Genomic DNA, 13,387 nt, shown 5'->3' with positions numbered 1-13,387 from the left:
TGATCTGAAGCACTCAGTTTCCATAAATCCTAAAGTGTCATGGAAGACTTATGGTTTGATTCCGTATGGAATGTGCCATCCTTTTTGAAGTTCTACTTCTAGTTTTGTTTACTACTGAATCACTGAAACATTATGAAGCGTTAAACAGCCTATTATCAGAGCCTGTTCCCTATCAGGAATACTCTTTGTCACTGGCTTCCGTCACACCTTGTATCTGATTAACACACTATAGGATAACATAGAGCTACACAGATCTGCTTTGTGTTCTAATGCTACTGATGGAAAACAGATTTTCCTTTCTTCTTTAATGCAGCTGCCCTCTAATTGGGTTTGTGATACAGCTTATTTAATGCAATTTTTCATACTGAACTTAAAAAGTCTAGAGTAACCTAGTTGTTCATTTAAGGTTAAGTCATTCGCAGGAGTAAAATGATACACAGCTGTCAGTTTCCTAAAGGAATACTTTCTATACAATAGAATTATGAAATTTAAATACATGCTTTACTTCTTTCTCAAAAGAGGAATCAAAAATGTTATTTTTTAGGTTCCTGCTTGTAGCATTCCCAGACCAGACTAGGAAGTATAAGTATCTCCTAGAAAATGCATTGAGTAGGGTCACCCTGTTCAATGTCGATGCAACATCATATCAACTTAAACTACTAAGCAAAAGATAACAATTAAATATGTTTAAGCAAAAAAAAAATGCTTCTGCCCTTAATTATAATCTTTGGTTCTTTTAAAATCCATTTTAAAATGTTACTCTCTGGAAAGCAGCAACCATTAAAATAATAAATAATGAAGGGTAATGAATAATGAATCTTTGAAAGAGAATACATACAGAAGGGATCTGGATCCATCCATGTGTGCACATAGGGGGAGGGCAGGGAAGAAAGTTATTTATGTCTCTTGTTCCTTGGGTATACAAACAGCTATGGAACTGCAAGGAGTGGATGAAGCACACAGACACTAAGATATCTTTAAAATCTGGTGATGTACACACACAGACACACAAAACCAGCTAGTAAGTATATGTACAAAGAAAATCTATTAAACTTAGAAAACGATCTTAAAGTTTTGCCAAAAAGTTTCATGGGTGAATGAATTCTAACAAGGGGTTCATGCAATATGTGAAGATACTCTAACTTGTCTTCTAAAGCTTTGCCATTTATTCAAAGAGTATTGATAAGTCCCAGAGGCTATATATAAATGACAATGACTTATCTCATTTCAATAAATTGAGCTGAAATTGATTTAAACTGTAGAAATCCAGATACTGTGTATTAAATTGATTTTTTATTGGCATGTGTGAAATATATGTTGTATGTGGTTGGTCTGTTTTGGAATAAAGGCAGACAACGTGTTTCCAAATAATACGCTATTTGATACAGGATCATGGCATTAATTTCAGAATATTAGAGTAAGAGTGGACAGCTCTCCAAATGATTTTTCATAGATGAATAGGGTACTATCTATTCATCATTTACCAAGGAAGAATGCATGCAAGATTCTGTGAAGAAACCAAGTTTTCTTCAGCTTATTATAATTATTAGCCCTACTCATCAATCACTATGTATATCCAGAAAGCAATACTTTATTTTTCTGAGTTACAAAGACCTTGTGGTCTCATTACCAAATCATGACTTACACAACTGGATCATTAGCTGGCCGGTGGGGCTGTTTGTTGACTTCTATATATGGCACCATGCTGAGCTAAGATGTTGGTCATGTCTGAGATCTTGGTCATGGCTTCTCTCCTTAAAGTACTCTTGGACATCTAGTTATTAGGGGGTCCTCAGCAGCCCTGTTTCTATAAGTCCAGCATACATCTTTGAAGTTCAAGGTATTAAAGGCTTCCCTAGTTATGTAAGGATGGGGAATCATCTGGCAAGTTAGGGAATTTAAAGGAATCTCAAATCCATAACCAAACTAGGAAGGAGTTACTTGGCACTTCCTGGTGAATTCCTAAGAGTGAAGGTGGGTATGGAGGGAAGGGCACTAAGAGGGAGAAAAATCTCAAATTTCAATGAAATGATTAGGTTAGATGAGGTCCCTCCTCACCCCCATTTCTCCACAGTTCTGATGGGCTTGGACGGTAGGTGGTGGTGTCCAACTGACCAGGTATTTCCATGGGAAACTAACTGATTGGGTTTGTTTTGGTTTCTAGGGAGTCTCAGGGAATTAGGTGACAAGGCTACGGAGACTGTATCAGCAAATCATGTAATCTACCACAGTACATACTGCACCAAGGACATCTGTCTCAATTTATCAATGGCAGACTGGAGACAAACTATGTTAAACAAATCATCACCAGTGTAACATTTCCATGATTTCTGTGACAACTGCTACAGAAGGCTTTCAAAGTATCTAATTCTCAATACTATTACAATCACATTCTCTGCTGAGTAAAAATGGAGTTTATCTCTTTAAAAATAAAGTCCAAAAACCCTCTCTCCAAATATAGTTTTAGACTTTCACATTTATAAAAACTAGTTATGGTTAAAAAGTAGAAAAGAGAATTATTTTTTAAAAAATACTTATTTTTATGGACATTTATTATCTTTTCTTTCCACTGCTCCCCAAAGTGACCAATTTAAAAAGAAACATTTCTCAACAAATGTGGAATCCAGCAAAACAAACTCTTACATTGGTCATGACCAAAAATGCATATCTCATTCTGGATTTTATGTCCATCTCCCCGGGCAGGGATGGGTGGCATGATTCCCCTTCAGTCCTGGGCACTTGTGGTTTCTGATAATTGCATAAATCAGAGTTCTAAAGTCTTTCAAAGTTGTTTTTCTCTCTGATGTTGATTATGTAAATTGTTCAACTTTTGCTTACTTCACTCTGCAACATCAGTTCATAGAGGTTTTCTCAGTTTCTTCTGAAACCATTCATCATTTCTTATGGCACAATATACCACATATTCCACAATTTAGGAAACAAAGAATCTTAGATATGTGTAGGGTAGGGGAGTCATTGGGGCTGGACAACCACTCCTATCTGCCACCCCTGACTCATTGTCTAGTTGGGTTTCATGGTATAATCAGTATAAACATCCCTTCCCTACTCTGGGAACTACTCTGTCAAAGGATCTGTAGTTCTCTTTATGGTTTTTTGTTAGTTCTGAGTCTCTAGTCAAAGATCGTGTTCTGGCAAAAACACTCCAGATTTAGATCTATCTCTGCATATCTTCTGGGATGGACCTCCTCAATTGTTTTCTCCCAAATACACCCATACTAGCAAGGGTTATTGCCACTTATAAAGACAAAACAAATAACTAAAATATCTATCAGACTTTTCTCATGATCAGAAGGAAAGAGTTCAGGCTTTCATAAGAGAGTCCAAGGGGAAAGGAAGATTTAACACTGTAGCCGGGAAATTTTTAGCAACACTATATATGTCCTGCCACTCTCCTCATGTCTGATCATCTCAAGTAGCCTTCCTCTCAGGGTCCTGGCCCTCAAACCAATACTTGTTCTAATAGAAGTTAAGGCTGGAGTAGAGAAGTAGAAGTAGTTTACATTTTAAATCTTTTATTGATTATCTCCAGTTTATCCTGCATATATCTTATCTGAATATAGTTGTTGGCATGTTGTCTCTTCTATTAGACTGTAAGCTGTTTTTTGCCTTTCTTTCTATCTCCAGCTATGAGCATAATTCCTGGCATAATAGGTACTTAATCAGTGCTTCTTGATTACCTCTGGTGGTCTGCTTGCCTCTGCCTCTATTCCAGCTATCTCATTCCCCATCATCCCTTACAGATCTCCCTCCTGCAGGGTTCCTCTTTCTTGAACGAGGTGAACTGATTTTTAAAGGTTACTCAGAGGCAAGACCTCACTCTTACTCTGTCATGATGCTTCTTTTTTGACTTATTCAAAGAATTAATTGCATCACATAAAGGTACCTTTTGCCCTGGCCCCATTTTTTATAGTTACATTAATACCTTGTAGTCAAGTCCTTTTTATGATCAGATTGTAGGTGTTCCAGAACCACTCTCTTAAATATGGAAGGTCCTAAGGAGATAATTTCATCTAATGCTCTGATTATCTGCAAGACTACACCTAAATTATTCTAACACTATGATTATTTGTAATGTCTAATTTACTTCAGAATTAGAGATGGTTACCTCAATCTTACCTCTTCCAGTACTTGCTCTACTTAATTGTACCTCAAGAGACATCTGTTTTCACTAGCATCTTTTGTGTGTGAATATACAGGAAAGCTAGCTCGTTAACCCCCTCAGTTAGGTAACTGGTCGCATGCCTTAAGTACCAGTATTCATCCTGGAACAAGAGTTATCTCTAAGTCCCAAAGAGAACTGAGATGTGGCTGTGGCTATGCCTCCTTGCCAATGACACTCCATAAAGGTACCTCATGAATAAATATCAAATTTAAAAATAGGATAAAAAAAATCCGATAAATGTTTGGGGAATGACTGCCCTGCACATGCTCTGTTTGCTCCTCTGATGCCTGACCTAAGTTAGAGGATAACTGTGGTCTAGGGTTAGGTCAGGGGTTAGATTCAAACGCCTTACCAAGCCAGATTCAGAGGATGATCCGTGTAATCTAGGTCCCCTTGCACAACACTGCAGGCAGGCAGCTTCCTCATTGTGTGTTTCTATATATTTTTTCATTGGATTATCTCCTTGCAAAAAATGGCAGTCTTTGATATACAGCATAGACTAGTAATTTGGCTAAAGTTGGAAAGAAAATAACTATCCCTCCCCTAAGACATATATACCCCCTTTCTGGAAGAAAGAGATCTGTATACAGGACCCTTTCCTCTTCCTCCTCCTCCTCTTTTGAACAAAACCATTAAGAACTCCCTGGAGGACAGGTTTGTCATTTCAAGTTCTTCCACAACTTTGAGCCCATCCAGATGCTAAAAAGTTTGGCATTGCAAGTGCTACAAGACATTCTTCTCCAATCTTTTTGCCAATATTCCTTTTCTCTTCTTCTCTCCTGGCTGGACAATGAAACCATGTTGACCAGGTCTACTATAATGTTATGTTACACCATCTCAAGTGGGTCCTCAGTGTGGCAGAGCAATCCTGTTACATCTCCCTGATTCACTGGGGCAGGTCTCAGACGCTTACTAAACTGCAAGTCACTGAAGCCAGTTTTCCTCATCTAAAAGAGAGGTAAAGAAGGAAATGGCAAACCACTCCAGTATCTTTGCCAAGAAAACCCCAAATGGAGTCACGAAGAGTCAGACATGACTAAAAAATGGCTGAATAAAAATAAAATTAATTCACTATCCCACTCACTACAGGGCTTTTCCCAAACCTTTTTGTCCCTTCTCAAACCTCCCATAACTCCCTTTTATCCACATTCTCAGCTAAGAATCTAGGCTAATGGTTTAGCGTAAAAGTTGAGACCTTCTCTCACATCAAGAGACAACTAAGTGGTGCTGTAGATAAGAGTGTTGGGTCTGGAATCAGGAAAACTTGAGGTCAAACCCAGTCTCAGACATTTACTAGCTGAGTAACCTTAGGCAAGTCATTTAACTGCTGTTTGCCTCAGTTTCCCCATCTGTGCAATGGTGGCAATAATAGCACTTACCTCCTAGGGCTGCCTTGAAGATCTAATAAGACTATACTTGTGAAGTGCTTGGCACAGTCTGTCACATAGTGGGCACCTGATATTCTCACCTCTTTCTGCCACCCCTGTGGGCATGTTCTCCTTGCTGTGTGATCCTGTTCTATCCCCTCTTCTCCAGAAGACTGCCCCCTCTTATTATCCTCCTCTCCTATTTTATCTTCCAATATTCTTTGTCTACCGGCTTCTGCTTTACTGCCTACGAAGATGTCCACATCTTCCTTACCTTCAAAAGACCCTCACCTTTGATCCATCCATCACTGCTAACTATCATTCTATATCTCTCTGTTGTTTTATGTCTAAGCTCACTGAGAAGGCTGTCTGTAATAGATACCTACATTTCCTTTCCTCTCACTTTCTTAACTCTTTGCAGTCTGGTTTTTAATCTTATCCTTCAACCCAAACTGCTCTCTTCAGTGTTACTAAAGATCTCTTGTCAAATTTAGTGTTTTTTTCCTCAATCTGTATCTTGACTTCTCCTCAACCTTTATTAATGTCAATCACCTTCTTGTCCTTGATGGTCTCTTCTAAGTTATTGTGACACTGCTTTCTCCTGGTTCTCCTACTTGTTTCATTCGCTGGATCTTCATGCAGGTCTCACTCACTAATTATAGGTGTCCCATGGGGCTGTCCTGGTTAGCCCTCTATAGTATTTCTCTTCTGCTCTATAACATTTTACTTGTATTTCATCATCTCTTCTGGATTCAGCGATCTTCTCTATGTATAAAACTTTCGGATTTCCTTGTTCAATCCTAATCTTTTCCCCCTCACATCTTTTCAGATAGGAAATTTAGTCTTGCATCTGCAACTGCTTTTCTGACAACTTGAATTGGATGTTCAGTAGGTATCTTAAACTCAACATGTTCAAAACTGAACTCATCTTTCTCCCTAGACCTAGAAATGGGGTCATGGAAGGAAAAGATAATAAAGGCTTCTAAAACAATATATATCAATATATAATTTTAAAAGAAATAATTGATACTAAATAAGAACTTCTCAAATAATATAAAGGTTGCTCTCACTGAGAAAAAGCTGATTTGTAATCTATATAACAGAATCCCTTCCAATAACAATTCAAACCCAACTTCAATGAATTGAAGATTGCCTGACCCAGGATTTTCAGTATCCTTTGTAACTAAACTATATGAACTATGTAGCTGACTACATATATTATATATATAAAACATAGGAAAAAAAGAAAAAAGGAATTAAACATTCAGCAAGTATACCCTAAAATACTTAATGCCTATAAATGTTTCAATTACAGGAACCTGTATTTGATCATAAACTTGACTGAGAATAAAGCCCCTCATCTATAAAACATGAACTTAAGCTGAATATTTCTAGAACCCTAACAAAATACAAAATCATGTTTGCTCTGAACATACTGAGTGAGCTAAAAATGGCTTTAGTCTCTAAGTAAAACATTTTCACTTCACAAAAGTTACATTTAAAGAGAAACAAAGAAAATGCAGAAGGGTACATCACACTGTATTTGAGAATGTGGCGCAAGTACCTTCTCTGGGTGGAAGGTGTAGTTATGGCACTTACCGCTATGATATCTAATGTATTGTCACAGACTTTGCGGATCTCATTATTTTTGTCATGCATTAGATCTATAAGATAAGCTGGAGCTTCTGGATAAAAAATGGTTAAAGATATAAAGTGCATTTAAAATTAATTTAGAATGTTCAGATACATTTAAAAATTTCATTTATCTAAAAATAAATTCCATAATTGAGAGAAAATTGTAAATTATTCAACAAAACTAACAAAAGAATAGAATCACTTATCATTTCAAGTGCTGAAAATTAAGGCAATATACACAAAAATATACTTATGAAAAGAATCCTTTCTTTTTCCGAAAGATAACATTATGGGAAATTTTAATACAAATCACAGGTGTTTTTCTGACTTGTTTTACTATAGAGCTATCCTAAACATACATTTAAAATAACTAACCAAAATAACACATCTCATGGACGTCAAATATTGTGACTGCATTTGTAATAGCACAAGTGATGATCTGATCTAGTCATATGCTATAAATATACCCCCATCCCTGGCCAAGAGTCTATTGTCTCTATATTTTAATGTGTAGTGCAGAAATCAAAATCCCATTCTCAGATACTAGTTTCTAAATCAAGCATTCATCTCCCAAATAAAATCTTGTCTTCTGCATCTCCTGCTTTCCATAGACCGCGCTAAGAAAAATACAACACATGCCCCAAAGGTCTTCAGTTTCTTTGATAATCTTTGGCAGTGCTTTCTAGATTCCTTCTAGCAATACCATTTATACCCATGTGAATCACCACAAGTGGTTAGTAATTCTCTATTATCCTAAGTCTTAGGAGATTCTCTGTTATGTCTCGAATGCAAAGAAACACAGTGTTGTCAAAGTAGAAGGGACATCAGTGGCTATCTGACCCAATCCATCCCTGCTACGTAGCACATCTGACTAGTGGTTACAGGGATTCTTCATGTAGACCTCCAGTGAGGCAGCCCATTCTACTTCTGAACAGCTCTACATGCCAGCAAGTTGATCCTGACCTCAATCCTTAACTGGCCTTTTAGCAACTTCTGTTTTTTGTTTCTGGTTCGACTCTTTGAGGCCAAGAAGAACAAATCTAATTTCTCCTCTACACAGCAGCCCTTCAAATATTTGAAGACAGTTATCACAATCTCAACGCTCAATCTTCTCTAGATCAAACAACCCCAATTCCTGCAACTGATCCTCTCATGTCAGAAGCTTGAGGCCCTTCACCATCCTAGATGTCTTCTGGTCACTTTTCATTTTATCAATGTCCTCCTTAAACTTTGGCACCCAGACCTGAGACAGTACACTCTACACGTGGTCTGATGAGGGTCAAATACAGTGGAACTATCTCTCTCAGTTTCTAGGAAGATATGCCTCTCTTAATGCAGTCCAGGACAGCATTTGCTATTTTGGTTGCCACACCACAATGCTGACTTGTATTGAGCTAAAACCCTCAGATCTTTTTCAGATTTGTTGTCTAACCATATCTCCTCCATTTCATACCTGTGAAGTTGTATTCTTTTGAACTCAAGTCTAAGAAGACTATTTACCCACATTGAATTTCATTTCATTAGATTTAGTCCAATGATCTTTCATCCAATTTTGGCTATTACTCCTAGTTTTTTGTCATCTGAAAATTTGATGAGCATCCCATTTGTGTTTTTATCCAAGTCGCTGATAAAAATGTTAAATCGTGTGGATGCCCAGGATGTTCCATTGGAAGCTCCCTATTAGCTGAGACCGAACCACTAACCACTACTGAGTCTGGCCATTTAAACAAGTCTGGATCCATCTAACTATATTATCAAGTCCACACCTCTCCATCTTCTCTATGAGAATGGCATCAGGTATTTTATGAAATGCTTTATCAAAATCTAGACAAACTTTATGTGATGTATTCTCCTCATCTACTACTTTTGTAATTCTATCAAAAAAGGAAATAAGTCTAGCATGACCTATTTTTCACAAAGTCATGCTTGTTCTTTCTAAAAGTTCATTTTCTTTAATGATCCAAAGCTAGAATTTTCTCAGGTGCATGCGACATACTGTGTGTGTGTGGGGGGGGGGGGGGATGTAGACACAGACAAACACATTCACACACACATTCCCATCCCCACCCTGGCATATAATTTGCAGATTCTTTTCTTTTGCCTTTACTGAAAATTGGGACATTTGCCCTTCTCCAATCTTGTGGTGCCTCTCCTTACTTTACCTAAGATTCTTCAATTATTACTCTGATAGTTCTTTCGGTACCTAAGGTTATAGCTCATGTGGACCAGGTGACTTGAATTTATCAAGAACAAGGTACCCTTTTACTATTCTACTTTTTTGGGTATCAACTTTGTTATTCTACACTATTCTTTTTCTATTCTATCATTTTTAGTCTAATCTAGCCTGTTCTATAGATTTATTCTATTATTCTTTTCCCTTAGCAGAAAAAGCAGATGAGTAACTCTATCTTCTCTCTGTTGACTAACCATTTTCCTATGTGCCAGTAGTAAAGGTGCCCATTCCTTTTTACTGTTCATGCCAGCCTCAGCTCACTCTAAGCTTTGAACCTCCTGCTTCTCTTTTGCTAGAGCTTTGTCCCTTATATTCATCCCATTATTTGGTCTTGTTTCCATCTTCAATGTATGTAACTTTAAAGTCTAAGTTGGTTGATGAAATTTTTTCTGGGCATCCAGATAAAATTCTTGTTCTTTCTTGTTTTCCCTTTTGCCCCACTCAACTCCTTCACCCACACCCAAGTCATATCGGTCATGCAGGGAAGTTGGATTACTCCAGGCTTTCCATTATCATCTCCAGCTGCCTCCTTTATTCAGTAACCTCTCTTCAAGTCCACGCAAACAAAATTATGTTGGTTGCAGCATACTAAACTTCAGGTAGTTCTCCCTCTTTATTCAAGGAATTCAGCACCAAGCTCATGATTTTCCTCTCCTGCCCAACTCCCGTCCTTGTACTAGGTGACTCAGATATCCATTCGGATGCTCCCTCCAAGTCCCTAACCTCCCATTTCCTCAATGTCCTTGAATCTCATGACCTATGTGCCTTCATTTCACGTTAGCCACACTTGATCTTGCCATTCCCCAGAAACATTCTACTTTCTGACAAAGTATCATGCTATCTTTCCCTATCCTTCCATCTTTCCCATCACTGAAACTTCCTCATGCTTTCTGAGGTCATTACCTCAGCTCTGACTTTATTCTCCTCTCCAAGTAACTATCTATCTTAACTCTACGCTGTCTTTTGCTCTTGGGTCCCTTGGCACTCTGTTCTATTGCCGACCGTCACTTAGCTAGGTACTACTCACACCATCCATTTCCATAGATCCCACCTATGAGCTACTGAATGAAGTTCAAGGATGTTAATGTAGTTATCCTGATGAGTTACAAATTCATGTTACACCACTGCCACTGGGCTCTCACTGACGCAGGCCCTTTTGTTCCTCCCTGATTTTCTAGCTTACTCCCCAAAGAAATTATTACAAACTTTTTCTTATCTCCTCTAGTCTTTCACACCTTTTATTTCTCCTTTTTCAGCTAAAGACTTCGATTCTTATTTTCCTGAAAAAAAAATTAAGGCTCAATTCTTTATTAGCTCCTTCAATTCTCTTCGTACAAAACCCCTTGACATCATCTCCAATTCTTGCCTATGATCTTATAGGTATGGAACATGCCTGTAATCCCTGCTGCTAGGGAGGCTGAGGCTGGAGGATATCTTAAACATTAGAGTTTTGAGCTGCAGTGAGCTAAGCTGATCTTTCTACACTGTCTGGCAATAATATGGTGAAACTTCAGGCCATCTGGGGAGGAGCGGTCAGGCCTGTACTAATCAGCGGGTTCAGGTCTGGGAGCAGTTACTGTATTTCTAGTTTGGATCAAAAGAAGGAAGGAAGGAAAGGAAAGAGGGAGGGAGAAAGGGAAAAGGGGAAGGAAAGAGGGAGGAAAGGTCGAAACTTGCTTCTTCCACGTTTCTTAGTCACTGGTCAAAAGCCAGATTCTAAGGAGTACAAGAGTAAGAGAAGTAGAAATTGAAACTGTTATCTTCAGTTACCTCATCTTGTAATGACCAACTCTAATGGCCTGTCCTCAGTTCTAATCTTCCTGAATTATAGGCTTCAAACTGCTGACCCCTCTCTTCTCTCTACAGATGTCTGTGGCACTGTTCTCCCCTGGCTTGTCTACTGCTTCTCTGATTGCTCTTCTGGCTTCTCCTTCACGTCATGGCCCTAAATGTGGTTATTCTCCAAGGTTTTGGCTGGGTCCTTTTCTTCCTTTATACTTTTCATTCTTATCGTAGGTTTAATTATCATTTCCATACAAATAACTCCCAGGTCTGTATACTCACCTTCGCTCTCCTCCCTTGAACTTCAATCGCAGATCACCATTGCCTACTGGACATTTCAAACTGAATTTTCCCAGAGACAGCTCACATTCATTATTTTCAAATCTTTCCCCCTAAACCATTCCCTCCTTTTGTACTCCCCTACTTTTATCAGACACCACAGTTCTTCAAGTTGTCAGGGTTCACCATCTGGGCATTCTTTCTCACCTGACATATTCAAATCAGTTGCCAAATCTTGATATTTCTACCTTTATAACAGCCTGTGCATCCCATTCCTTCTCTCCATTCATACCACCTTTGTTCAGGTCCTTATCGCCTCTCAACCAGATTACTGCAACTAGATTATTCTCACCACTCCAGCTGCCAAAATAATTTTCCTTAGTTGATTACCTACCCAATCACCTCTAGGGACCTTTCATCCCTACTGAGATAAAATATAAATCTCCCTGTTTGGCTTTTACAAGACTATATAACCTGGTTCCAAACTGTCTTTCCAGACACACTCTTGGATCCAATCAGAATGGTTTTCTCTCTGCTCCTTACCCATGACACCCACTTTTCATTTCTGGGTTTTTGCCTGTCCATGCTGCATAGCTAGGATGCACTCCCTTCCTTACCTCCACACCTCTTAGAGTCCCTCTTTTCCATTTAGATTCTAGTTATGCAATGTCTTTTGTCTGATGCCTTTCCAGATCTTCACAACAGTTAGTACTCTCTCCTTGCTCCCCCAACATCTTTTTATTTAACTACTTAAAATATATTACTAACTTTATAGTTATGCTACATATTTTTTATATGTATTTGTGTCCTTTCATTAGAACATAACCTTCTTGTGCATAAGGATTGTTTCATTCTTTGTATGACGTGCACAGTGAGTGACCAGGCACTTAAATAAATGCTTGCTGATTCACTGATTAGCTCTTCAGGTACTCTCCGTTATGTTTGCTTTGGGAGGTCTTGGGAGGTCTTTGGACATCAAGATTCCCTGAACTTCCACTGAGTGTCTTTCTGAATTTCAGGCAGCTCTCTGTATCTGGCAAGGTGGATAGAATGCTGAACCTGGAGTAAGGGAGACCTTTGTTCAAACTCTGTTTGACACTGGCTGTATGATACTAGATAAGCCACTTACCCTCTTTTCTATTTGTAGAATAGGGCTTATTTGTAAATAAATAGGGCTAATCATAGCACCTACCTCCCAGGGTTGCTGTGAGGATCCAATGAGATAGTATTTATAAAATGTTTGCACACCTTAAGGCTCTATTACAAATGTTGCTGCCGTTTTTATTCTTGGCATCATACATGATAATGAGGGGTGCCCAGGGAGAGGGCAGGCACTACGAGGAGCGATGGACGAAAGACAGCATCATTCTGAAACCCCATTTCAGCGCTTTCCTCATCTCCAGCATAAAACAGAAATTCCTCCCTTTGGGTTTTAAAGTCCTTTACAACCTGGCTCCAGCCTAACTTTATTTTTTATGCACCATTAAAGGACTTTTTTGAAGAGAGTTTTAATTTTCATACAACTATGGTCAAAAAAGGCAAATCAGACTTCTGCAGGAGGTTTAAATTTTTTTTGTATAATTTAGAATAGTAATTTAATATTATTGGACTGCTACGCTGTCTTTCTTAGTGGGCCTGTGATTTATCAACGCAGAGGTAAGTGAGGAGCTGAGGATGACACCTATGCTGAAGAAGGCTAACTCTGCAGGCTCAGCATGCCTGACTGCCCACACATTCAACACTGAGACTAACCTGGTTTTTGCTGCTTCCTATGCACTCCATACTATCTCCCTTCTCCCTACATTTGCATAGACTGTTTCCCATGTCTGGAGTGTATGATCTGCTCATTTTTACTTCTTAGAATCCTTAGTCTCTTTCCAGACCCAGTTCAAGACTCCCTGTTATTGG

General features: G+C 38.6%; 1 protein-coding gene across 2 annotated transcripts in view; it reads right to left on the bottom strand.

Moving 5' to 3' along the window:
• Window positions 1-13,387, bottom strand: part of KIFAP3 (kinesin associated protein 3) — a 189,777-nt gene that overhangs the window by 45,083 nt on the left and 131,307 nt on the right. For both annotated transcript variants that reach the window (XM_072648684.1, XM_072648685.1), the window contains exon 17: window positions 7,150-7,235. In XM_072648684.1, the coding sequence (XP_072504785.1) occupies window positions 7,150-7,235 (86 nt within the window). The remainder of the gene's footprint in view (window positions 1-7,149; window positions 7,236-13,387) is intronic.

Source organism: Notamacropus eugenii, chromosome 2, assembly GCF_028372415.1.
Source record: "Notamacropus eugenii isolate mMacEug1 chromosome 2, mMacEug1.pri_v2, whole genome shotgun sequence".
In the NCBI taxonomy this organism is placed as follows: domain Eukaryota; kingdom Metazoa; phylum Chordata; class Mammalia; order Diprotodontia; family Macropodidae; genus Notamacropus; species Notamacropus eugenii.
Note: the sequence above shows the minus strand (reverse complement) of the source record. Positions and strands in the feature narration are given on the sequence as shown.